The following is a 25,782-nucleotide window of genomic DNA, read 5'->3' as shown; positions in this document are numbered from 1 at the left end:
AGCAGTATGGCCTTTGCCCAGGATTTGGGCTGTCACTCTGGAGAAGGGCCTCATGCCAGGCAGGGCCCTGGCTCCTTGGCCCTTTCCGCTCAGGTCCATCTTTGGCCCGGAACCTGAAGAGTTAAAAGTCTTTAGCTCGTTGCAATGAAATTATGGCTGGCAGTGGCGCCGCTGTTTGTTCAACAGACCTCCACTTTTAAACAGTTCACAAAAAGTTCATGGGGCAGCTAAAGATTATAAGTGTGTGTGTGTGTGTGTGTGTGAGTAGGTGTAGTCAGCAGGATCCAATACTGAGCCTTGCCCCTCCTCCTCTTGTTTCTTCACGGCCAGCCCCCCGCCCCCGCCCCCACTCCCATGACACCCGACCACGCTCGGGGCCTCAACCCTCCATCTGACCCTGTGCACGTAAGAACACTTCATCCTGACACTGGGTGTTATTTATCTGTGCGGCGTTAATATTGAAAACCCCACCAGACAAGACCTGGAAGGGCGGGGAGAGACTTTGAAAGCACCCAGTGGTCCCAGGTGTCTCTAAACTGCATTCCCCTCTCATGCTAAGTCCAGGCCGCCCTTTCTAAAGAAAAGCCCTTTCAAGGGAAGGGGGCTGCTGGCCCTTTTTGAGGGGAGGGGAGAGGGCTCAACAGGTTGATTGTGGCAGCGGCCTTTCTGTTTCCTCAGTCAGGTGCTCAGAGGTCCTTGTCCCAAGGTGACAACTAAAGGAGACATGTAGGAGGCAGCTTGTGTAAGTTTTGAAGACTGGGGCACCAGAAGATTGGGGCTTCGAGGGCACACACGCTTCTTCCCTCATCCTTTTCTTAAGGGTTTGATGGAGTGACCCTTTGGCTTCTGGTGTAATGTCCACATTTCATCATGACACCCAGCCAGGGGGTGGCATGGTGTGGCCCTCTCGCTGCAGCCACGGCCAGGACACTTGCACCGAGGAATGTTGCTCCTCCACCTTTTAGATGAGGCCTCCCTGGACACCTTCCTTTTGGTCTTCCTTTCGTTAGAAGGGGCGGCAGGGGTTAGGGAGGGGACACTTTGCTGAACGTGCCTTCTGGTCGGCCCTGCACTAGTGGTGGCCTGCCCCCAACTTGATTTGTATGTTCGGAACACGGAAGGACAGCCCGTGAGCCCCACACAGAACCTTCCTTGATACCCAAGTCCATCTGAGTCCACCTTTTCGGGGCACTGTGGCCAGCCACTGGAAATGCCCCAGTCTGTCTAAAGAAAGGGACGCTTCCTAAAGAAATAGCTTCTCTAGAATCCCACCAGGCCGGACACAACTGGGAGATCTCTGCCTCTCCTCCAGCTTCATTGTTGAGCTCTAACTACGCGCTGTGTGTCTGCGCGTGCGGCTCTTGATTAACAGACGGTGTTCTCTTCTGTATAGGGGCCGACGGGGGATGCTGGTGGACAAAAGCCTGTGTTAGGACAAAGAAATGCAGAGGGATAGCCTGGCTTGCTTTGGGATTCAGGTCTCCCAGGTGCTCCCCGACCCCACCCCTAGTCACTCTTGGAAAAAGAGTCCCCAGTCCTGGTGGCTCCCACCCAACCGACCTGGCAGTCAGCTCTGTGTGCTAAAGTGTAAAAGCAAGCATTTGCATATTTTTTCCTGCTAACAAAGGAAATGTGTCGACTTAGGGAACATTTGGGCTTTCGGAAACTGTGTGGGTGGGTGTGTGAGGGAGGAGAAAGAAAAGTTCCCCCATGAGCTGCACACCAGTGATTTCACACTCAGGTTTGGGTCCTGTGTAAAGAGGCCGTGACTGGGGGGGCCCTCCCGGGGGCCCTCCCCCGCCCCCTCCCCCACCCCCCCCCACCCCCGCCCCGGACAAGGGAGTCTGCGAGCAGGGGAATTGCCTAGGGCCATCGGTCCCAGGCATTAAAGGCTCCCCTACTTATTAACCCAGCATTTAACAGCAGGATATGGGGCTGAAGCGCAGTCAAAAGAAACGGCTCAACCTCCAAAGAGCAATTAAAATCCTGCACGAGGATAAATCACGCGCCGTGATAATCCTGTTAATAAAATGCAGCTTGTCCTGACCCTTCACTCATGCAGCAAACTAGAATGTGATGTGGGTGGGGCTGGTGGGCCGGGAAGTTAAGGAGGGGGCGGGGCTCTCCCCTCTGCCTCGGCAGCCTCCCCCCTCCTCCCGGTAGACGGAAAACGGGTGGCTTCTGCTTGCTCCCCGCGGGCCGGAAACTTGCAGCCCCAGCCCGAGCCTGGCAGCCTGGGCTGCTACGACTTCTGCACTCGCTACTGATTGCTGGTCCCCAGCGAGCAGGCGTCATTGAATTACTCAGCCGCCTCCCTCTGCAGCTCCCAGGCCAAACCACCCAGGTTTGGGGCTTAATCTAATCTAGGGCTCGGGTGGGGTGGCTCGCCAGCCCACTGACTCTTTTTAACCCTCCATCTGTTAGTCACACGCGCCGCAGCCGTGGAAATGAGTCGTAGTTTGGGCCGCCACACCGGACTGTTTGTGCCTTTTATACCACACCCCACCCCCGTCCCCAATCCTTTCAGCCCCAAGAAGAATCAATGTGGGGCTCCCTGGAATCCAGCACCGTCAGCTTTCAATCCAAGTGTGTTCTCCAAAAGGCTGGGAAAGGGGAAGGGAGAAGGGCAGGTGCAGGGTGACATGTGCTGTACCTTGAATGGTGTGGCCTGTGGCTCTTGAACCCTCTCTGCATCCCCAGCGCCTCCTGCCAGGGAAGTTCCATCTCTCTCCTTGAACCTCTGGCTCAGGTGTGTTCCTTTGCTCCTGGCCATCTGTAGAACATGGAGCAGGGTCTGCCTTCCCAAGTGGATTCTGTATGAATTGCCTAGGAGGGTTTCTCTTGTTCCCTCTTTGGCTCCTTTTTTATTCAACCTCCTGGGATTCTTTTTGTTTTAAACAGACTAGACGCTTGAAGAAAAGCTGCCATCCAAGAAGACGACATGCTTTCAGCAACCCCCCTGTATGGGAACGTTCACAGCTGGATGAACAGCGAGAGGGTCCGCATGTGTGGGATCAGCGACGACAGGTAAATGCGCGTGTCTGGCTGAGGCCTGGGGAGAGCGTGGGTCCTTCCCCAGGGCTCCTGAGCAGAGCCCCCCCCTTCACGTCCTCACAGCCAGAGTGGGCTCAAAGAGGGTAGGGGGGAGATCTCCTGCCTAGCTGGCGGCCCTTGATTTACAGTTTTAACAGGCAACCTGGCTCAGCGAAGCATTGCCGCCCTTTAAGAGATTAGCCCCTAAAGCGGCCTTTCAGTGCACTTTCGTCCTTAATTTATTATTTCATATTTATGAAGGAGAATTAATCCCAGTCTATATGCTGCTTTAACTCTAAATGTCAGGAGTGTGGGCCCAGGTGGATCGGCATTCGATGTGCTTTTAAAACAAATAGTTTGCTCAGTAATAAATGGGGTGATAGCCACCCTTCACATCATTGAAGCCCAGGGTTTCTCTGGGTCCTCCGCCGCCTGTTCAGCGAGGCCACTGGCTCCTGGTTTCAGTCACCCGACAGCTCTGTTATGCTTCCTAATCAGTAATTTTGGAGTGCGAGGTAGAGGCAGCTAAGCAGTAGATAATTGAAGCTGCTCTTCCGGGTAATGATGAAACTTTTCTCTGCGGCTTGTCAGTGATTTTATCCTGGGGATTTGGAAGTTGGCACCAAGCACTTTCTTTATCGATGCTCTCTGGTAACAAGTTCCAGGGCAGCCGCAGCAGCCTGGCACAGATGTGCGGCTTCCCCTGGAGCAGCTGACATTTGTATGATATTAGTGTGTATCCCCCATCATTTTGATAGAGACAGTCAAATATGGCTTCATTATCACCATGGAAACCAGTTTCGTAGGACATGGTACCTAACTTTGTTTGGGGAAAAGTTTTGAAAGCCTGTCCTCACGGGTAACACAGAAGTGATTGATGTAGCCAGCTCGCAGACTCCAGCCTTGAGGTCCCCCCTTTGGCTTTGGCCATTGTATTACTTCATGCCTGTCCTCAGGTAGAGCTTATAAGGGTCTGCTAGGTCAGCAGAGCCCAGACTGCCCTGCCCGGCCTCTCTAGAGAAAAAATTGTGAGGGTGACGTGGTTGTGCAGACTTTCTGCCTTACCCAACTCGAGGACGTGTTTGTGATTTCACATCCCTGTTGCCCTGCCTTTCCTTTGTTTTTCCCAGTACGGTTGAATCACCATTTGGGGACAACTTTCAATATGGGCCATTAGGGAGGATTTTTTTTTTTTTTTTTTTTTAAGGGCAGTTGGAAAAATGGAGTTATTAGAAACTGGTCTATTCTGGGGCAATCTATGAAAGATGGATTAAGTGAGGAATGCTTTCATGAAGTTGGTGTGTCCTTCTAAATAGGAAAATTCCTGTAAACGATGGTGACGCTTCAAAGGCCAGACTGGAACTAAGGGAAGAAAATCCCTTGAATCACAACGTGGTAAGAGATTAATGGCTTCTGTTGATGTGCTGAGTATCAGTGATCTGTAATCAATCGTGCATTCATTTGCATACCATTAAAGGGCCTTTTGGGGGCAGGGCGGGGTGTTTCAGGGCAGGGCTTGCTTTCTTGGCTGTGCTCGCCATTTACGTCCTCGTCCCCTGGTGACTGGTGGGATACGTGCCGCCTTTTCTTCGATAAGCTACGTGCCACATCAGTGCTCCCAGCTGGATAAATTTGTAGCCTCCAAGTAGACCCTTAGGGTTTACCTTCCCAGTAAAATATGAAACAGAGCTGTCTTCAGATACCAGGGAGAGGAAGTCAAAAGACACAACTACAGTTTGACCCATGGCCTCTTTATTGATTTAGAAATGAGACAGCTCAAGTCCTTCATTCCTTACTGTCCCCCTGAAGATGGTTTTTTTTTATGTTAAATAATGCCTCGATACATCCGGGAAAAACCACAGTGAACATCGCCCCGCCCCAACCCGACAGGGCCTGGGGAGGGTGAGTCCGAGTTCTGTACCCCACGAGGGTGGTTCTGAGAGCAGTGGAGTTGGTATCACCTCAGTTGCAGCAAAGAATTTCTGCTGAGAAGGTGGATCTTCCAGAGTTAATAGATGACTGAATTAATGCAGGGGCCTCAAGTCTAAAGGGACCAACGTTTTACGTGCTTTCAGGATACTAGTTGGACAAAGGTGAGACGGCAGGCAAAGGAGGGTTCTGGATAAGCGGGGAGGGGGCCAAAGACCTTGTGAATCCTTTATTTTTTAACCCTTTTGGCTCAGATGTTGAGGCTGATGTCCTATTGAGCTAGTCCGCCTTTTCTCTTTGGGATGGGCTGCTTTGAAGGCGTGTCCTCGGTAATACCCATTTTCTTCTTCTGTGAAGGTGGATGCGACCACGGCCCATCGGATCGATGGCCTGGCAGCGCTGAGCATGGACCGCACCGGCCTGATCCGGGAAGGGCTGCGTGTCCCCGGAAACATCGTCTATTCTAGCTTGTGCGGACTGGGCTCAGAGAAAGGGCGGGAGGCTGCCACAACCATAGGTGGTCTGGGGTTTTCTTCCGAAAGAAACCCAGAGATGCAGTTCAAACCGAATACACCCGAGACGGTGGAGGCCTCCGCTGTCTCCGGAAAACCCCCAAATGGCTTCAGTGCTATATACAAAACGCCACCCGGAATACAAAAAAGTGCTGTCCCCACGGCAGAAACACTGGGCTTGGACAGACCTGCCAGCGACAAACAGAGCCCGCTCAACATCAATGGTGCTAGTTACCTGCGGCTGCCCTGGGTCAATCCTTACATGGAGGGGGCCACGCCAGCCATCTACCCTTTTCTCGACTCGCCAAATAAGTATTCCCTGAACATGTACAAGGCCTTGCTACCTCAGCAGTCCTACGGCCTGGCCCAGCCGCTGTATTCTCCGGTCTGTACCAACGGGGAGCGATTTCTCTACCTGCCGCCACCTCACTACGTCAGTCCTCACATCCCGTCGTCCCTGGCCTCGCCCATGAGACTCTCGACGCCTTCGGCCTCACCAGCCATCCCGCCTCTGGTCCACTGCGCAGACAAAAGCCTGCCCTGGAAGATGGGCGTCAGTCCTGGGAACCCGGTCGATTCCCACTCGTATCCCCACATCCAGAACAGTAAGCAGCCTAGGGTGCCCTCTGCCAAGGCGGTCACCGGCGGCCTGCCGGGGGACACGGCTCTCCTGTTGCCCCCCTCGCCTCGGCCTTCACCCCGAGTCCACCTTCCCTCCCAGCCCGCTGCGGACACCTACTCCGAATTCCATAAGCACTATGCCAGGATCTCCACCTCGCCCTCGGTCACCCTGTCGAAGCCATACATGACGGTCAGCAGCGAGTTCCCCGCGGCCAGGCTCTGCAGCAGCAAGTATCCAAAGGCTCCAGAAGGAGCCGAAAGCACCCAGCCAGCTCCCGGGCACACCCGGAAAACAGCAGGTCAAGACAGAAAAGATGGCAGCTCACCTCCTCTCTTGGAGAAGCAGACGGTTACCAAAGACGTCACCGATAAGCCACTAGACTTGTCCTCTAAAGTGGTGGATGTAGATGCTTCCAAAGCTGACCACATGAAAAAGATGGCTCCCACGGTCCTGGTTCACAGCAGAGCTGGAAGCGGCCTAGTGCTCTCCGGAAGTGAGATTCCGAAAGAAACTCTATCTCCTCCAGGAAATGGCTGTGCTATCTATAGATCTGAGATCATTAGCACGGCTCCCTCGTCCTGGGTGGTGCCCGGGCCAAGTCCTAACGAAGAGAACAATGGCAAAGGCCTGCCGCTGAAAAACAAGGCCTTGGACTGGGCCATCCCGCAGCAGCGCAGTTCTTCGTGTCCCCGCATGGGCGCCGCCGACGCCGTGGTCACTAACGTTTCGGGGTCGGTGTCGAGCGCCGGCCGCCCAGCCTCTGCGTCGCCGGCCCCAAATGCCACCACCGAGGGCAGCAAGACCAGCAGGAGCTCCGTGGATACCACGCCATCCGTCATCCAGCACGTGGGCCAGCCCCCGACCACACCTGCCAAGCACAGCGGCGGCACCGGCAGCAAGGGCGCCAAAGCCAGCAACCCAGAGCCGAGCTTCAAAGCGAACGAGAATGGCCTCCCGCCCAGCTCAATATTTCTCTCACCAAACGAGGCGTTCAGGTCCCCACCAATCCCCTACCCCAGGAGTTACCTGCCTTACCCAGCGCCCGAGGGCATTGCCATAAGTCCCCTCTCCTTACACGGCAAAGGCCCTGTCTACCCTCACCCGGTGTTGTTGCCCAATGGCAGTCTCTTTCCTGGGCACCTCGCCCCAAAGCCGGGACTGCCCTATGGGCTACCCACGGGCAGGCCGGAGTTTGTGACCTACCAGGACGCGCTGGGGTTGGGCATGGTGCATCCCATGTTGATACCTCACACGCCCATCGAGATCACTAAAGAGGAGAAACCGGAGAGGAGGTCCCGGTCCCACGAGAGGACCCGCTACGAGGACCCAAGCCTCCGGAACCGGTTTTCTGAGATGCTGGAAGCTGGCAGCACCAAGTTACATCCAGAAGTCCCCGCGGACAAGAACCTAAAGCCCAGCCCCAGCTGGAATCAAGGGAAGACCGTCGTCAAGAGTGACAAGCTCGTCTACGTAGACCTTCTCCGGGAAGAGCCAGATGCGAAAACCGACGCTAACGTGTCCAAACCCAGCTTCACAGCTGAGAGTGTCGGCCAGAGTGCCGAGCCCACCAAACCTCCGCCTGACCCGGCCCTACAGCCACACCGGGATTTCATTGCCCTGAGAGAGGAGCTGGGGCGCATCAGTGACTTCCACGAAGCCTATACTTTCAAACAGGCTCCGGGCCAGCCAGTCTTCGGCTTAAGCAAGGAGAATGTTCCAGCGGGAACCAACAAGGAGAACCTGGCGATGCCGGTCTCGACTCCGTTCCTGGAGCCGACCCTGGGGAGCGATGGCTCTGCGGTCACTTTCGGGAAAACCCAAGAGGATCCCAAACCATTTTGTGTGGGCAGTGCCCCACCGAGTGTGGACGTCACCCCCACCTATACCAAAGACGGAGCTGACGAGGCAGAATCAACCGATGGCAAAGTTCTGAAACCGAAGCCATCTAAGCTGGCAAAGAGAATCGCAAACTCCGCTGGTTACGTGGGGGACCGGTTCAAGTGCGTCACTACCGAACTGTATGCAGACTCCAGTCAGCTCAGCCGGGAGCAGCGGGCATTGCAGGTGAGCCCCCCACCCGAATTTCAGGAGCCTGACCAGTTGTCAGGTTTTTTTAATGTGTGAAGAGGAGGGGGCCGGGGGTATGATAGGGCAGGACACCGGGCTGATTTGGTTAATGCAGCTTATGATAATTTAAATGTTTGAAATGTGTCCAGTAAGGGGACGTAAGTGGATACTTTAAGTTGTTCTGTAGATTTTAAGCGAACTCCACTCGAATGCTGATAACGGAAGTTTTAATTATTGCGAAGGATGTCTAAAAGACTGCATGACATTTACCTATCAATCGCTTTGATTTCTCTGCCGTTACTGTACGTTAACAAATATACCTAAAAGCGCTGCTTAGAATGCCTTACGTGATACTTGGTGGAGGTGTGTAGCGGCCGCATGTCTGTGAGATTCGTGCAATTTTTTTTTTTTCACCAAAAAAACAAACCAAAAAAAAAAAAAAACAAAAAAACAAACCTTGCTTAAAGGGATAGAGTATGTATTTAACTTGCTAGTGAATGATAGATGTTGTATAGGAATTTCCTTAAGATATTTTACTTTTAATTAAAAGATAAATAAAGCCAAATTGTTTTGCAATGTTAAGAAAAAGATTGGTTTATGCTTATAAAAATGGATGAAGTTATCTAAATGATCCATTGAGTGCCCATTTTAATTACATAGATGGAAGGATTACAAGAGGACAGTATTTTATGTCTACCCGCTGCTTACTGTGAGGTCAGTTCTTCAAATTTTTATTACTAGAATCTTACATAAACCTTTTGAGTTAAATTTCATTTCCAAATATACAAAGGGAAGTTTGTGGGCCATGGTCGTCTTTATTCATTGTGCATTTGTTTTCTTTTCTGTTGTGTTTTTGTTTCGCTTTCTTTGCGTTGTGTTTTTGTTTTGTTTTATTTACCTTCGAAAGAGAATGTCTGTCTCTATGCCACAGCGTATGTATGGCTATACATACACACCGCATATATCTCTACATACATATGGCTTTATGAATAAAGAGTGTGTGACTACTTACATATAGACACTCTTACATTTTTATCGTTAAATTTTAAAATATCTCAGTTGTATCATAAATTGTGGTTGGTTTTGGGCAAACTTTTCTTTGAAGATACTTTCCTTTAAGGTAAGGGCAGTGAAATAGCTTTGGTGGTAAGGTGTGTCTTTTTTCCATCTCCGTTCTCTTTCTAGCGTGCAATGATGCGCTTCTCAGAGTTGGAGATGAAAGAGCGAGAAGGTGGCCACCCCACGACCAAAGACTCCGAGGTGTGCAAATTCAGCCCCGCTGACTGGGAAAGGCTGAAAGGAAGTCAGGACAAAAAGCCAAAGTCGGTCGCCCTGGAGGAGGCCATTGCCGACCAGAACGACAGTGAGAGATGTAAGTGAACCCAGGCGGCTCGCGTGTGGTACCACGTCGGTGGGAACGGGGCGATTCCGCTCCCAGTGCTGAGGGAGGTGAGAGGAAGCAATACGCTTCCGATGGCCCAGCATCTGGGTGGTGGCTGTTCGGAGAACGGGCTGCTCTGGCCATCCTTCCCAGCTGTGGATTGCAGGGCTGGTTGTCTGTCCTTTTGTGAGCATTGCGGCATCCAGGAGTGAAGCACCTATGAAATGTTGTTTCCTGGCACGCATCTCCTTTTTCCGGAGAAATGCTAGTCCTGTAGTTAGTAATAGTCTAATACAGCAGAGCAGAGGAATGGCAGTGCAAAACCTCCAGCGTAGCAGGTATGTGTTCTGTTTTGTAGCAGGTACGGATACGGGTTTTTGGTAGCAGTGGAATGACACTTGCAGCCAGAGCCAGACCCTCCAGAGTGACAGTCTCCTATGGGAGGGAATGGAGAGTACTCGGATTCTCCCTCCAAAGGCAGAGGTTTCGTTAAAATGAGATGAGGGCTGATGAAGGCACCAGAAAGATGAGCATAATTATTTTCTGTGGCAGGCTTGTTTGCAGTCATTAGGAATTGACAACACGCTCCAAGGGCGTGGGATAAACGAGGGCGTTCTTCCTACCAGACGGGATGTATTATGTTTTGGAGGCAAAATTGGAGAGAAAGCTAGCATTTGCCTCGAGTCACACTCTGCGGTCCCAACAGCTGCTCCCCCACTGGGGTTGACTTCGGGCTTTGCCCTCGAGACTTCCTGGGCTAATGAGATGTGTTGGCAGGAAGTGGAGGTCTTTCTCCCGCTTTCTTCAGTGTGCGTGCTTGTGGCCTGCAGCCTGCTCCAGACCCCAGAAACCTCACCGGTGATGGTGAATGAGGGCATCTAGGTGAACGTCCAGGACAGGGTGGGCGTGACATCCTCCTGAGACAAGACAGTCGGGGGTGGTGGGCACGTTTGGGAGGTCCGGGCCCTTGGACCCAGTCGTAGGGTCGACGTTCCCCCGCACGCTTAGGTCGTGGGTGCCTGATGCAGTTCGGGAAGATTGTGGTCAGCAACAGCGTGTGCTTCTCTCTGCTGCTTGGAGCACCACCCTCTCCCAGCTCATCTTTGGGGTCAGACAAAGGCCTGTGGCCAGGGTTCTGGGTAAGCCACACCGGGACCGGTTTGTCCTACGTGGCTCCCGTAGAAGGGGATTTCTGTGGCTAGTCAGTGGCGGCCTCACCCGAGCGATGGCGCTCTTGATGTGCCTGGAGTAGATGATTCCGAGCTCCTCCTCCTCGGGATTGGAATGAAAAATGGAGGGTCCAGGCCACCCTGGAGTAAAGCAACAAGAAAGCCTCCCTCCTTGCCTATGCTCACAGCTGACACGCAGCCCTTACCCTCCTGAGTGGCCTCATAACTCAGCTCTTGGGGAGGTTCTCAGAGAGATCTGATAAAAGTGGGCAAGGCCAAGTTCATGGGGATGCACTTTTCTGAGGAGGGGATCTGCCTGTTCTGGGTGGATGGTGAGGGAGGCTGGAGGAAGGGAGCGGGAAGTGAACAGGCCTCGAGTCTTCTTGCCCTTTTTTCCAGCAACATGGCCAAACCCAGGGTGGCCGCTGCCCTTCATGTCTCAACGGCCTCACCCCGCCCTTCTTCCCAGAGAAGTTTGTGTGTGTCCTTCCCAGTCTTTCCTGCTGAGCGTGGAGACAAGAACTCGGTGTGGCTGATGGGGAGCAGGGCCTGAGCCCCAGATGATTCCGAAAGCCCCCTCCCCCCACTGCCTGCCTCCAATCTCAGACCGACCGACAGGTCTCTTCCTGGAGCACCCGGGACATGGCCCAGTGAGCCATGAATCGCCACCATGGGAGGGCGGGAGAAGGGTTGTGGAAGGTGAGGGGCTCCGTTTGAAAGACTGGGGCAACTGGGGCAACGGAGGTGGGTTCACCATCCACCCTCTGTCTTGTAGAGACTTGTGGTTTGTAAATAGTTGGTCAAGAAAGGTCACCTAAAGGAGCCATTGTTCTTAACTGCCGCCTCCGCATCCAAGGCACAGCAGGTGTTCATTCCATTCAGCTGGAAATTAATGGGCCTTCTTGTTCTTGGGCCATCATGTCTTGAGCTGATATGGGCTCAGGTCCTTCTCATGGGTGTCGGTGTGGCCGAGAGCCGAGCTGTGAGCACATGGGAGCTGGGGCGAGGATTTGGGGCGGGGATTTGGGGCGGGCAGGGGTCACAAAGAGGGTCCAGGACGCCTTCAAGATGCCTTCCCCCTTCTGAGGCAGCCCCTACCCATGGAGGGACCAGGAGCTTCTAAGATGGTGGGTGCTGTTTGCACGGCCCTGGTTGTCCCAGTGCGGGTGCATCTTGTTGCTAGGTGCTTGTTTAAAAAATGAATTAACTTGAAAACACAGTGGCCGAGATATTCCTTTATTCTTTATGATCACACGGGTGGCTGAGTTAAATTTTTATTTTGGAAGTTCACCAAATGAGTTTGGAGGTTCCTCAGACTTGGAAGTTCATTACTAGGAACCCTCAGTGGCATTTGAAGATGGGGCAGGGCAAGGAGGCATTGGTCCCTTCCTTCTCAAACTTGGAGTAACCATCTCCCTTGCCAACCACTTGGCTGGGACAGACCTAGGACCTGCTCAGTGGCAATGCCTGGCCAGGAGCTGGAGGAAGCCTCAGTCAAGGGGCTTCATGAAACTTCTTTGCTCAGGGAACTTCTCTTCCAGCTGAGCACCCGCACGTTTGTAAACTACTTTGGAACAGAGATCCCCTGCACTCCTTCTGTAGAGGGTGTAAGTTTTAACAAGGTTAGCCCTTACTGGAGGTGCTATAGTTAAGCTACAGAGAAGGGGATTTTAATCCTGGGGAGCCTTCCAACAACTCAGAACCCTCTCACCTTCTTTAGGCCTCACTGGGCATGGCTCAACAGTGGTGAGGGTGCTTTTTTGCCACGGTGACTTGTAAATGTTGTTATGGTGATGCTTCTGTGAGGTGATGCTATGGCACAACCGTAATGAATTATGGGATATATGTGCTGTGAGTCATATGACCATGCTGCAGGGAGCAAACATTAAACCTCAAACAATACAGCCACGTTCACATCTTGCTTAGACTGGGTGACCGAGGGCACGTGGCTTCCCGCTTTTAGAAGGGCCAAAAGTAGCAGTGATGGCCTGATGATTAGGATCCCTGTGTATCTAGTTATCTCCCCATCTCCTTTGTCCTCAAGGGTAATCCTCCTGTGGGTCGTGGTTAGAACAGTCATTGAGAAGCTCCAAGTGACACGGAGCCTCTCCCCCATAGCTGGTGGCCATGGGTATCTTGGGCAGTCGGGGTGGGTGTCCTTCAGGGTTATTACTGGCCTGGGTAAGGTCACACTAGCGTAAGGTTTCGGGGGGCCTTAGCTGAGGGGAATTGAGATCTTTGCCCTAAAAGGCTCCGGGGTTGGGGGGAAGGGTGGATGGACCTAGTTTGGAAAAAGAAACTTTAAAATTGGACATGGGGGTTCTTAAGGTAGCCCTTACATTCCTCCGTGGATCCCCTCCCACGGAGCTTTTAGGGAAGGCTGATTGGACCAGAGAAGTCCAATGGTATAACCAGGAGGGCTCACCTCTTAAAATTTCATACATTTTAGGCCTGAAATTCAGGCTGGTCTGAAAGTCTTGGCATCTTTTGGTTAAAGGGGTTTTTCCAGCCTTTCTCTGTGCTGAGCCCGGCCTGTGATTATGAAGCCCACCCCCGGGAGGAGGCTAGCAGTAACATTCCCACTTTACAAGTGAAGGGGGCCGAGTTGTAAAGCGGCGCCATTCCTGCCCGAGTGTTTAAGAGGGTCACAGAGAAGCCGGAGTGAGAGTTGCAGCGCACCCTCTTCACCGGGCCTGCGGTAGCCTGGGCTGCGTCACCCGTAAGCACAGGCCAGGAGTTTGGGGTTTCTCCTGCTGCCATGACAGGAGACCCTCGCGGTTGGGGTGATTCCACCATTCCGGCAAGAGTAGATGGGGATCTGTCCCACCTTGGGATACCCTTGGAGAAAAGGTAAGTGGGTTCCACCATTGAGAACACAGGTCAGGCTAGCCAAGGCCAGGGTGAAGTTCATCCCCACAACTGACTGCCATTAAATGCTGGGAATGCCCCCAAGAGAGGCTGATCAGGGGACCAGCCGGCTGGGCAGAAGTGGGAGTGATACTTGAAGTGGTCTAGGGAGAGGAGGAGGAATGGGTGCAGCATGTGAGGGGTGTGTCCATGATTTCATCTAGAAAAACGGGCTGTGGGAGCTTAGCTCAGGTGTTAACGAAACACCAAACTCATACACCCACCCCCACCCCTGGCCGGTGATGGACAGGGTCATCTTAGGGGAACTCTTTAACATCACAGTGATCATTGTGGAATTATTTGTGTTTTAGAAAAAATGACCAGCAAAGCAGTTGAACTGTTTCTTTGGCTAGAGCAAAAGTGAGGAGTGATGTTAGGCTGGGGTGATTGGAGGAAAGGCCCCAAGTGGATGCTAGGTTGAGCAGAGGCAGCGGAAGCAACACAGGCGGAGCTGGGGTGTGAGCAGTTTAGCCCAGCCCCCTGTCCCCCACCCCCCATGAAGGGGGTTGGAGTCTTGTCTTTGGAATGTCCTTAGATGCTTGCCTGGGAAGGAAGGCGTGGAGAAGTGCCAGGTGGGGTGACTGGTGTCCCCGTGGGTGTGCCTAGTGTCACTGAGGGCCTTCTTCCTAGACAGGAAATAGGAGCAGCCCTTTGATGGCAGTGAAATGCTTTTCCTCCCACGGGTGTGGAAAGAGGACAGACGGACTTGTGGCAATCTGGTTGAGTTCTTTGAAATTGCCCTTGACCCTTGTGTGTGCACCAGGAAGCCTTTCCTTTATCTTTGCCAGGCTCCTCTTCCCTTGGTCTCCCAGCTTCCCAGCCTCCCACCATTCTTTCCCTACCCTCTTTCTTCACCCTCGCCCCTGCTGACCCAAGTGAACATTGGTGCTATCTCTGTGTAGATGACATTTGGGGGATATTTGGTCTCTTTAGGACATCAGCCTTTTTTGTTTATTACAAAATAATGACCTCAGCAACTGTTTCCATAGTAATTTGTAGCTCAGCCCTGGATTGGTTGGATCTTACTGTGAGGTCACTCACCCTCAGCTGAACAGGACCCTAGAGGGGACCTGACTGCCAAAAAGTAAACCACCTTGGAGGTGGCAGTTAGGGAGTTATCTCACGTGCCTATAGAAGGATAATCTTGACGCCTCACCTTGACTCTCCTGCTCCAGTTACGAACAGGAAGATGGGAAATTGTGGGCTACACGCCTCATTTTCTGCTTTCTTTGCTGGTTGTCTTCAGCTGCCCTTCCTTTGGGACGTTGTCTTTCTGAGGGTTTTGTGCTTCCAGCGTGTGAGGCCCCTGGTCTCCGAAGGAGGGTCTGTTGGTAGCAGATTGCCTTGGGCATGGGGGTCCTGCCTGCTCCTGGTGACCTTTGTTCCCTCCTTTCCGGGTTGTCTCCCCTCCCCTAGGCGAGTTTAGTGCTGGAAGCAAACACGACCCCTTCGAAGCCCCAGAGGACAAAGATCTTCCCGTGGAGAAGTACTTCATAGACAGGCAGCCCGCCAGCGAGCCCCCCGCCGACCAGGCGGCCCCGGACGCGCCACGCAGCCCCACCCTCCGGCTGGACAGAAAGCGCAAGGTCTCTGACGACAGCAACCACACTGAGACCACCGTGGAAGAGCTCCCGGAGGACCCTCTGCTGAAAGCCAAGCGGAGACGGGTCTCCAAAGGTGAGCTCGGTTTGGCTTCAGGCCCGCAGGGCCGGAGCAGTGGAAAGTTCCAGTCCCACCCTGGAGCCCTGGGGGGAGCCATTCACACCTCCCCACCCCCCCACCCCCCCACCCCCAAAGCCAGGTGCCGGGGCTGGAGCCCAAAGATGGCCAAGGGCAAATAAGCCCCCTCCCGAGACTTGGTGACAAGTTCCAGCCAACACAGTGACCACACCCCTCCCCTCCCCCACCCCTATTAGTGATGTGTAAGACAGTTTGTTCCCCACCCCCACCCCGGGGGGCTTCTTCATTAATTTGTAGTTATTTCTCCATTAGATGACTGGCCTGAGAGGGAAATGACAAACAGTTCCTCTAACCACTTAGAAGAGCCACATTATAGTGAGCTGACCAACCTGAAGGTGTGCATTGAATTAACAGGGCTCCATCCCAAAAAGCAACGCCACTTGCTGCACCTTAGAGAACGGTGGGAGCAGCAGGTGTCGGCAGCAGAGAGCAAACCTGGCCGGCAGGGCAGGAAGGAAGTGACCCAGGCGGTTCAGCCTGCGGTCACCCCCCAGGGCAATAGCATCTCCGAAGAGAAACCTGGCAGGAAAAGGGCAGAGGCCAAAAGCAACAGAAGCTGGTCGGAAGAGTCGCTTAAACGCAGTGATGATGAACAAGGTACGCACGGGGCAGGGGGCGCTCCTGGAGGCTGGATCACCCGCCCTCTGTGGGAAATGGCCCTGGAGGGGACCTGAGCGCCATCCAAGTTGACAAGAGTAGCGTGTGGCAAGCGGGGAGTTTTCTTCATGAGGTCCTTTCAGCCTGCACACTTCCTTATGGAATGTACAGTGAGGCGGGAGCTCGACTTCCTGGGCTGCTCCTCACCCAGCCCGCGGCTGGGCAGGAAGGGAAGTCTTGGGTGACCCCAGGCGCTTATCAGCGCCCTCATTCCAGCCTCAGGCTGTCCCCAGTCGCCCTGTCCCGAGCACCCAGGCCCCCCACGGGTGGGGACGGGAGAGCAGGAAGGGCTGGCTTCTGCCCTCTCTTGCGGCCCTTTGAAGCAACTTGCCATTTGGCATTTCGTGGGTTAACCTATTTGCCGGTTGAATGTGGGATAATTAAAATATTAATGCTTTGAAAACATAATTGGTATATCTTTAAAAACTGAAGCCGCTCCAATGATCAGTGCTAACAATGGGCTTTTCTTTCCTCACCGGCTACAACTGTGTAACGCCCGCTTCTTCTCCCCCTGCCTCCCGCCCTCCCCCACTGTGGATTCAGCCTTGCCTGTGTTCTCCGGCTCTCCGCCCATGAAGAGCCTTTCATCCACCAATGCAAGCGGCAAAAAGCAGACTCAGCCAAGCTGCACGCCAGCCTCAAGGCTGCCTACCAAACATCACAAAGTTAAAGAAAGCCAGAAGGCAGATGTGCTGTGCACGGACGAAGAAGAGGATTGCCAGCCTACGTCCCTGCTGCAGAAATACACCGACAACAGCGAGAAACCATCCGGGAAGCGACTGTGCAAAACCAAGCATTTGATCCCTCAGGAGCCCAGGCGGGGCTTGCCGCTGCCAGGGGACTACTACGTGGAGAATGCCGATGGCAAGGTACCTCTTGCCCCTGGCTCTCCCCCGCCCCCCGGGCCTGTGCGAGCACATCCCGCCTGCCTACTTCTCTGCTTCTGGGGGCAAAGTTTTCCTTTTCCTGAACCCCTCCCCCAAAACGTCACTGCCCCTTCCTAGGGGACCTGTCTCCTGGGTGGTGGTGAAGGTTCCAGCTAGTAAAAATGCAACCCCTTCCTCCCACCCCGCCTCCCCCAGACAAAGAGGAGGAAAAGTGCTCTCCTCCATTCAGGGAGGAGGGGAACCAGGCGGGTGGTGGAAGGACAGCCTGAAATGTGTGCGCTGCCTGGTTTCATGATAGGTGACCGTCCGGAGATTTCGAAAGCGGCCTGAGTCCAGTTCCGACTATGATCTTTCGCCGGCCAAGCAGGACCAGAAGCCCTTGGACCGTTTGCAGCAATTGCTACCAGCTTCCCAGGCCTTGCAGCTGCCATGCTCAAGCTCCCCTCCAGAGACCACGCAGTCCCGCCCAATGCCACCGGAAGCACGGAGACTTATTGTCAATAAGAACGCGGGCGAGACCCTCCTACAGCGGGCCGCCCGGCTTGGCTATGAGGTGAGCATCCTTGTGGGTGCCCCGGATTCAGGATCCGCGGGCTGCTGCTCCTTGGGTGGGGGACACGCTGGCTGGGGACGGGGGGCGGGTCTCAGAGCCCAGCCCCCTCCACGTGGCGGGCTGGGCTAGGTGTTCCAACAGGGTGTTTGCGTTGGCCCCGCTCACACTGCCGGCTCTTTGGTGGCTTGTTCAGTCGTGGTGTGAAAAGAAAGGCAGGCCTCTCTGATGTTCCGTTCACGTTCAGGCAGGTAGGCTGCTTCGGCCATTCCGGCTCACTTATCTCTGATATAAAATCTGACCTAACCCAGGGCTTGGCGACTAGGGGAATTTTAATGAGCCCTTTTGGATTCTGAATAGCAAGAGGGAGAGTAGTTATTAGCTCTATTTTGGGTTACTTGTGCTGTTTGGGGCAGAGTGGTGCCCCTGTGGGGTAGCGGGTGGGAAGTGTCTGTGCAGAGCAGGGGTGGGAGTGGGGCAGACCTGAGCAGTCTCTTTCTGAGAGGGCACAGGAGCCGAGGGCTGATGGGGGGGGGGGGGCGGGGGTTGAGCCTTGCACAAAACTCCCTGTCCACACCGCTGTATCCCAACCCAGCACGGCTGATGACAGTGATAGCCTCTATTGCTAGAGCAACATAGACAGAAAGATAGCTGATATCTTTCTAAGCCCGTGTGATCTGTAGTAACTCCTTTCACCCTTTTAACATCTTCACGTGGGAGTAACGAGTACTAGCCCGCTCTTGGATGAGGAAACTGAGCCTCAGAAGGGTTAGCTGATACCCGTACAGGTAGCAATCCAGCAGTGCTCCACAGCCCACCACTCCCCACCACGTTCCTCACCAAGACTGGCTCACGTTGCAATTGCCCTTTTTACAAGTTCAAAATCTCTCTGAGACAGATTACTCCCTCTGCCCTGTGCAGTTCCCCCACCATACTTGTCAGTAGAAATTGTGATGTAATAGCCCACAGGGCAAAGGCATTTTTTTGTGCTGGCATCAGCCCTCTGGGAGTTGAATGGTGACAGTAAAATGCGGCTCAGCAGGCTGAGCGTGGAGGTGTGGACGAGCACTGGGGTGGCAGGACCCAGGCTGGCCCGGAGCCCTGGCGCCCACACCCTCAGCCAGCTCTGTGCCCCTGTCCCCCGTCCCCCCCTCCCGTGTCCCCCCCGCTATAGTGCCGTGAGCCCTTCGAGGTGTGCCTGCCTTGGCCCTAAGGCATGACTGTGGGTGGGAAGTTGGAAGCGCTAGGGCTATGCTTAGTTTGGGGGTGTATTTTGTTGTTGTTGGTTGAATGTGCTGTTGTTTATATCTACACGTCTCTTGGAGACCTCTCCATTAGCTAGAGAGCACTTTCTGGTAGTTAGCGCAGTTACTTGCAGGTGAAGTCCAAGGAGCACCCAGTTGGTTTCCCAAGAGCTGAGAGCAGCAGCGCCTAGGAGGACAGAGCAGATGTTGCACATAGCGCTGAGCTAGACCCCCCGTGGTTGAGAAAATAGACTCCTTGCTTCCAGCAAACGCTGGAGGTGGGGGGGAGCCCCCTAACCCCAACTTTTGGGTTAGGGTTGAGAAAATAGACTCCCGCTTCCAGCAAATGCTGGAGATGGGGGGGGCGGGGTGCTGCTGCACCCACCGTGGAGGGCGGGGCTCCTAGCCCCACCTGTGAACTTGGCATCATTTCCAGCAGTCTCCCTTTGGGACCAGAGACCTCAAAAGACCCTCGTTGGTCCTCTAAGACAGTTTCCATTTTGGTTTGGTGGGTCTGAGGCCTGGACCAAGGGGCACTTGATCCATACTTTTTTAGGCTACCTGGCCTTTGATTGCACAGGAAGCCTTGGGAATGTTTATGGCCGGATTTGTTTTTTTCTTCAAATGTAAATTTCAATATGTAGATTACACAGATCACCGGTTTTGATGCTGAACATTGTGACCAGTAGATGAACGCTTTCAACTTTGAATCCAACTTTCTGGGATTTCTCTGGGCAGAATTTCAAATGTTGGGATGATGGCCCAGTTGGGGGATGTGGCAACTTAAACCTTTTAAAATTGAAGGACAGTTTGCTTAACCAGATAAGGGTGTGGTTTGAACATACAGTTTGGGAGGGTTTTCCTGAAGTTTTGTCTTCAGCATTCTTGGTTATTTTCTTCTGCTTAGCCAAAGATACCATGTGCAGTAAAAAGGCTGTCTGAGCTTTATGTCATGACAATCTGGTTCTGGAAGTTTAGAAACACACTCTGGCTTCAGATCCGCGTTAAATAGATCACTTGCGTGGCCAAAGACCTCAAACCTTTCCCTCCCGAGAAAAAGGCTTCTATTTCTTAGGCTAAAACGCCAGTGTGCAACCACATGCTTGTGCCTTTAGCGGTGCTGGTTAAATTTTCTATGAATTGAATAAATCATGTTTTTTAAAAAGTTAATGAGGCATTTAATTAATTAACAACGTCGGGTTTATGGCCTTTATGGTTACATTTTGCGGGTAATGGCATTCGGCTTATAGCCGCTTAACAGAGAGTTGTCCAACAAAAGCAGTTTGATTTTGCTTGGGAATGGGTGGGCTGCCCTTCAAACACTCCCGTTTATTTCTAGCGGAGAAAGTAAACCAAGAAATGTGTTGCGTAGACAGACTCGCCCGGCCTCTTCACCTTTCAGTTAGAGAAACTGTTGGTGACGACGGTTGCCATCCATTTAGAGGCCATCACCCTCCCAGCTAGGAGAGTGTAGTTAGCCCACTTGACCCCCAACAGAGAAGACCTGTGGGATGCTCGTCACAGCTGGATTGCATCCCTCTAGCTGGGGCCCTCTTGGGCCTTTTGAATCTTCCCAGCTGACCAGGTACCAAAGACCTGAGTTATAGGTCTAGTACTTCATGTTAATTGAACTTGGGGGGTTTAATATCTCTGGGCCTCAGTTTCCCCAAGTGTTGAATGAGGATAGTACTACCTTCCTTTCCTGATATCTCCTGGGTTCCTGTGGATGACAGAAGACGTCCTCATCTGGGGAAATGAGAAGCACTGTGTAAATAGTGGTATCAACGTGGTTGAGTTAGGACAGCCCGTGGCAAAAAGTCTGACCTGGCCGTGGGGCTACTGCTGCCTTTGCTGCCATCTTCCAGGAGAAGAGAGTTGACTTACCCATCAGCTTGGACGGCCTTTCATTTCTAGGTACCCTTGAATCGGCCCTAGTAGTGATGAAGGTTTCCAGGTGAAGGCCATGATTGTCACAGCAAATAAACCCTGGGTTGAGTAAATTGATCTGTGCACAGCAGTTGGTGGCGTTCAGACCTGATCCCAGAGCCACGTGACAGGGCCTCTCCCTGGCTGGGGCACACAACTCATTAGCTTGCAGCCGTCCACTCAAGTCTGGCTAGTGAGGGCCTGCTAAAAGAGCAGCAGCTTCATGCGGTATCCTGGATACCAGGGCTCGGGGCAGGTGGCCTGGGAGCCCAGAGGATTGTGGGCTTTCTGGCAGGTTGGGATCTAAACGGAGAAACGCATTCGTGGGCGTGCCTTTTCTCTTCCTCCTCTTGTTTTGGAAGGGAGCTGCCGCAGTGACCTGAAGTAACAGGGCACCGATGGCCAGGTTTACCAGCATGCCCCATTAGGTTCACGTGGTGAGCAAATGGAACATTCTAGTTCGTTCCCAAGTGAGTGGTCACCTTTGATTGGCGTGTCCTCCAAAGGGCATAAAAGGTTTTACAGAACCCATCTCGCACTTATGGGTGGCTAGAATGACCCCCGTTTTAGGTTTAACAGATGAGTTACCTGAGAGATGTCACAAGGAGGCCTGATGGGAGACCCCATCCCATCCCCCCTTACCCAGCAGACCATGTGTTGGGCCACATGCAAGCTCTGCCTACTCCCAGCTCTCAGAACCTGACAGCTCTCTGCTGGGCATGACTTACCCAGTATAAACAGTATAACGTGTTTTCTGGTGGCAGATGCTTTCGATGTGTTTGAAAACTTTCTTAAGGTAATAAAACATTGAATAAATTACTGCTGTGCTTACTGGGAGTGGTTCATATTAATATTTTAACAAGCCAAAGAAATAAGATTAATAACAGTGATTCTAATGCACAGTGTTGACACAGAACCCTTTCGGGGGGAGGGGAGGGTGAACGTTTTATTTGATTCTTGAAATGTGGAGGTTGCGGCATGTGGTATATCAGGTTCCTGTCATTAACTTGAGTAAATATGAAAATATTAGACTGATTCTGCCCCGAGAGGGTGGAGTGAGGCAAAATAGAGGGTGGGGTTATTTGAAGCATTTTGTGTCATTCCTCGAGGATGGAGAGAGCGAGCTTCTCTTTAACTCTACTTAACATGCAAACAAGAGCATCTGAGGCCCAGGTTCTGATTTGGGGTCTTAACAGGCGGCGCGAGGATGTAGCTGACCTGGGTGTCCCTCCTCCTCTAAGCTGGGGAATGTTCTCCGGCTGATTTAAGCTCTCTTTAAGCATTGGTCATCCATACTTTTATCTAAACTTGTGTTATCATCCACTGCCACCGACTGAACGGACCCATCAAGTGAGAATGGTCTGTACTTGGCAATGTGTCATCTAAGATGTTAGCAGCCGTGACACCTCTGTACTGGTCACGTCAGCCCCTGGGCTGAGGGCTTTCATCGCTATCCGAATGCGTCCTCTCAGCAGCCCTATGGAAGCTTGGAGAAGTTCAAGGGTAACTTGCCCATGGCCAGGCCACTGGTGCATCAGAGCCTTAGACAACACTGTCTGCATCTCCAAGCCCTTCGCACGCGCTCTTGCCCCCCACCAAGATGCCTGCCTCCTGCCCGCGCCATAGTGGGCTTTTGGACCCAAGGATGTATGCCTTTGAAAGTGAGCACCGCCAAGCTATGAAGAGGTCACCCTTACAAGGTTCACTGTGTGGTGGTCTGATGGCATCTCCTCTCCTCTCCCCATAGGAAGTGGTCTTGTACTGCCTGGAGAACAAGATTTGTGATGTGAACCACCGCGACAACGCGGGTTACTGTGCCCTGCACGAGGCTTGTGCAAGGGGTTGGCTCAACATTGTACGACACCTCCTTGAATATGGCGCCGATGTCAACTGCAGTGCCCAGGATGGAACCAGGTCAGTGGCGGTCTTGCTCTTGGCCTGGCCCTGCGGGGGCATAGGCAGTGGTTCTCAGGGTGTGCGGGGAACCCCAGAAGGAAAGATGGAGAATGAGTTCCATGTAAGCACACTGATGGCGAAGTCCTCTAGAATGGAATTGAACAGATCTTTCTGGCAAATTTACATAGAACTGTAAAACTTTGTGACGCTATCATGGACAGAAGTCCCTGAAAATGTTGAGCCTGCATGAATAATCAGGGGTGTTCTCTTTTAAGACCCTGGACTCTTCACCAGCGTCTGTTGAATCACAGTATTTAAAATATATGTGAGTTGGAAGTTCCAGGAGTACAGACAGGTCCAATGGCGACTGGCTTGATAGGACCTGCCGTGTCCACCCACATCCCCCGGCCTGGCCCCCACTCTGTCCTTGACCTCGGTTTATTGGCCAGAGGCCCAGGCCTGAGTCAGCCCAAGCATCTTCCTGGTTGTGCCTGGGATGCTACCACGAGGCAGGGCACTGGGGCTTTCCTGACAGTCATAAAATTAGCAAAACCGAAAGGTATTTGGTGGTTCATGGTTTCCAAAAAGCATTCTTTCTGGATGGCACTGCGGACAGTGTTCCTGACCCCAGCGGACACGGGCAGGAGGACTCTGTACCCTCCTGAGAACTCGCCCTGCTTGTCGACTGCTTCTGGGCGAGAGGGTTGATCACTCATCTCCAAGTTGGTTTCAGGAGAGGTTCCACTTTGCCCCTAGTTTCTTTTACAAACTGCACTTTTTTTGTTGTTTGTTTTGTTTGTAACGGTATAACAATTGCTTGTCGTATTGGCTTCCATGATGCTGGGATTCTCTCCCCCCGCCGTAAGTTATCTTCTTACAGTCTGTCACTATTTAAGTTCATTGGAAACGTTTTCATCGTGGCCTGAGTTCCTCCTTGGGCCGTGCATTAAGAGAGATTTGCATTTAAGAATTAGGCCTGAGATAGTCCCTTCACCTGTCCTGTAAAGGGTTATGTGTCGAAATAACAATTTGTCGCTTGACCATGGGCCAGTCAGTGCCTCAGGTTCCCTATGTGGAATGGCAGTGACCGTACACTCACCTCCTCGGTGAAATAGCGCGCCTGCGAGGCTTGGCCGCACATGCTCCATTTTGCCCTGTGTCGCTAGAAGCAAGCGTCACGTGCACAGGTGTAATCCCCCGCACCTCTCCTAGGCCTCTCCATGATGCTGTCGAGAACGACCATCTCGAAATCGTCCGCTTGCTCCTCTCCTACGGTGCTGACCCCACCCTGGCCACATACTCAGGTAGAACCATCATGAAAATGACCCACAGCGAACTTCTGGAGAAGTTCTTAACAGGTACGACAGAGGTCAAGAAACGGTCTTGTTCAAGCATCTAGACGGTGACTTCACAGGCTTTCACCTGGGTTCCCCCTACCCCCACCCCCCGTTTACCCTAAGTGACACTTTACTGGGAAAAGTGGCCTAACGTTAGTCTGTCAAAGAAGAGATACATACTTAGAGTTTTGCAAGGGAGGGCTGGAAAACTCTTAGCTAGCCAGGCTAGCTTTTGTTTGGCAGGCTGGGGCGGTGAGGCGGGCAGTCCCTCAGGAAGGCGGGTGGACGCGTGGGTAGGTTTCAGTCAGATACCTGGAGGCGTGTGCAGTGGGACTTGTCGGGAGGTGACACCAGCCCCAGCGTGAGATGTTCCTGAACTCCAGCAGCATTTGCCTCTTGCCAGCAGGCGTTATCTTGTTTCTCTCTCTCTCTCCAGACTATTTAAACGACCTGCAGGTTCCTGATGACGGTGACCCCGGTGGCTCTTGGGAGTTCTATGGCAGCTCTGTGTGTGGTGAGCAGCCTTGTTCGTTTCAGTTGGGCAGGACGTGCATGAGCTACAGAACGTTTCTCTCTGGTGCGGGCGAGGGCTTGCGGGGGTGGTGGTCCTGTGAGCAGGGCTCGCTTGGGAAAGAATTTTTCCAGGGTCCTTTTTGGAGAACAGCTGGAATCTTGCTCTAGCTTACTGACCTCTCTCTTGTTTGCCCCCCGGTTAGAACCAGATGATGAAAGTGGTTACGATGTTTTAGCAAATCCCCCAGGACCGGAGGACCAGGATGACAGCGACGAGGCCTACAGCGACACATTTGAATTTGAATTTTCAGAAAGCCCCCTTTTGCCGTGTTATAACGTCCAGGTGTCCGTCGCTCAGGGGTGAGCGTGGCCAGCGTGTGGTCGAGAACCAGCCCAGCTGCTCTATGGGGTGGCAGGAGTTAGAAATCCCCTTCAGCAGATGAGGGTGGATGGGGGGGGTGAGTGAATTCCTCACCAAGTGTCCACCGACCTCACATAATGCAGTAGAACTTTTCCAGAAAAGTTTGGGGGGTGGGAGGGCTCTGCAGCAAACTACCCGCATTGGAACACACCCCTAGAGCCCAAAGGACACGGGAGTCAGCGACTGGAATTGCACAGTTTCGGTCACTAAACTCTTGGGGAAGGGATCCTCCCCAAACGGCTACCGTAGGGGCCTTCCAAGACGCGTGAGGGCCACGGGACGATACTGATGTACCCTCTTCTCGTATAAGATTAGAGAAAGCCATATGTGGCACCTGGGATCTTATGTGTCTTCAGATTTGCTTAGATCGAGTCTTGTCCCCACGGTCGGGCCACTGTGCCCCATGACCAACCCTTCGGAGTGAACACGTCAGGAGACCTTGCTCTGCTGTGTGTTGACCCCGGTGCTTAAGGAGTAGCATCCTGCTTGGACTCTGAGGCTGGGAACGTGTCTGCCTTTGTGGTGACATTCTATTCGGGATAGAGATCATAAAGCGTGGCAGGGTACCAGGAAGGATTGTACCACCTCCCTTCTCGAAAAAGCCTCACTCCCGCAAGCATTGAGGGGCGGGTTGGAGGTGTGGGAAAGGAAAGGAAAGCCAGGTGACCTCGAGTGTTTCTCGTGCTCTCTCCGTGAGGGCCGGAGGAGAGGAGAGATCAAAGAGGTGTTCGCCATCTCCCTTGGGTTGGAATACAGACTGGTTTTCCCCAGTGACTAGAACGGGCTGCATCCACTTGGAGAGGGGTGACCTGAGTTGTGGCCAGAGCCAAGGCAGCACTGGGGTGGCCTGCAACGAGCCTCGTTCAGGGGCGCTGCTCCTGCTTTTGTCTAAGTTGGCTGATCCACCCTAGATGGTCTCTTAACACATGCACATGAGTCCAGAGTTCCCCCGCTAGAAGTAGATCTTCCGGGCTTCCCTGGTGGCGCAGTG

General features: G+C 53.0%; 1 protein-coding gene across 10 annotated transcripts in view; it reads left to right on the top strand.

The window, feature by feature from the left end:
* The window catches only part of BCOR (BCL6 corepressor), a 116,213-nt gene that overhangs the window by 87,582 nt on the left and 2,849 nt on the right, over nt 1-25,782 (top strand). For 5 of the 10 annotated variants that reach the window (XM_082378043.1, XM_082378046.1, XM_082378045.1 and 2 more), the window contains exons 2-14: nt 2,902-3,027; nt 4,350-4,428; nt 5,320-8,160; nt 8,824-8,877; nt 9,349-9,535; nt 15,037-15,297; nt 15,613-15,957; nt 16,561-16,886; nt 17,203-17,457; nt 22,372-22,538; nt 23,733-23,878; nt 24,294-24,371; nt 24,574-24,730. In XM_082378043.1, the coding sequence (XP_082234169.1) occupies nt 2,942-3,027; nt 4,350-4,428; nt 5,320-8,160; nt 8,824-8,877; nt 9,349-9,535; nt 15,037-15,297; nt 15,613-15,957; nt 16,561-16,886; nt 17,203-17,457; nt 22,372-22,538; nt 23,733-23,878; nt 24,294-24,371; nt 24,574-24,730 (4,982 nt within the window). In that variant the 5' untranslated portion in view covers nt 2,902-2,941. Of the gene's footprint in view, nt 1-678; nt 743-1,257; nt 1,488-2,901; nt 3,028-4,349; nt 4,429-5,319; nt 8,161-8,823; nt 8,878-9,348; nt 9,536-15,036; nt 15,298-15,612; nt 15,958-16,560; nt 16,887-17,202; nt 17,458-22,371; nt 22,539-23,732; nt 23,879-24,293; nt 24,372-24,573; nt 24,731-25,782 lie in introns of those variants that run through there. The other 5 variants (XM_082378042.1, XM_082378044.1, XM_082378049.1 and 2 more) reach the window with 5 other exon arrangements.

The sequence above is a fragment of the Balaenoptera borealis genome (assembly GCF_965194805.1).
Source record: "Balaenoptera borealis genome assembly, chromosome: X".
In the NCBI taxonomy this organism is placed as follows: Eukaryota; Metazoa; Chordata; class Mammalia; order Artiodactyla; family Balaenopteridae; genus Balaenoptera; species Balaenoptera borealis.
Note: the sequence above shows the minus strand (reverse complement) of the source record. Positions and strands in the feature narration are given on the sequence as shown.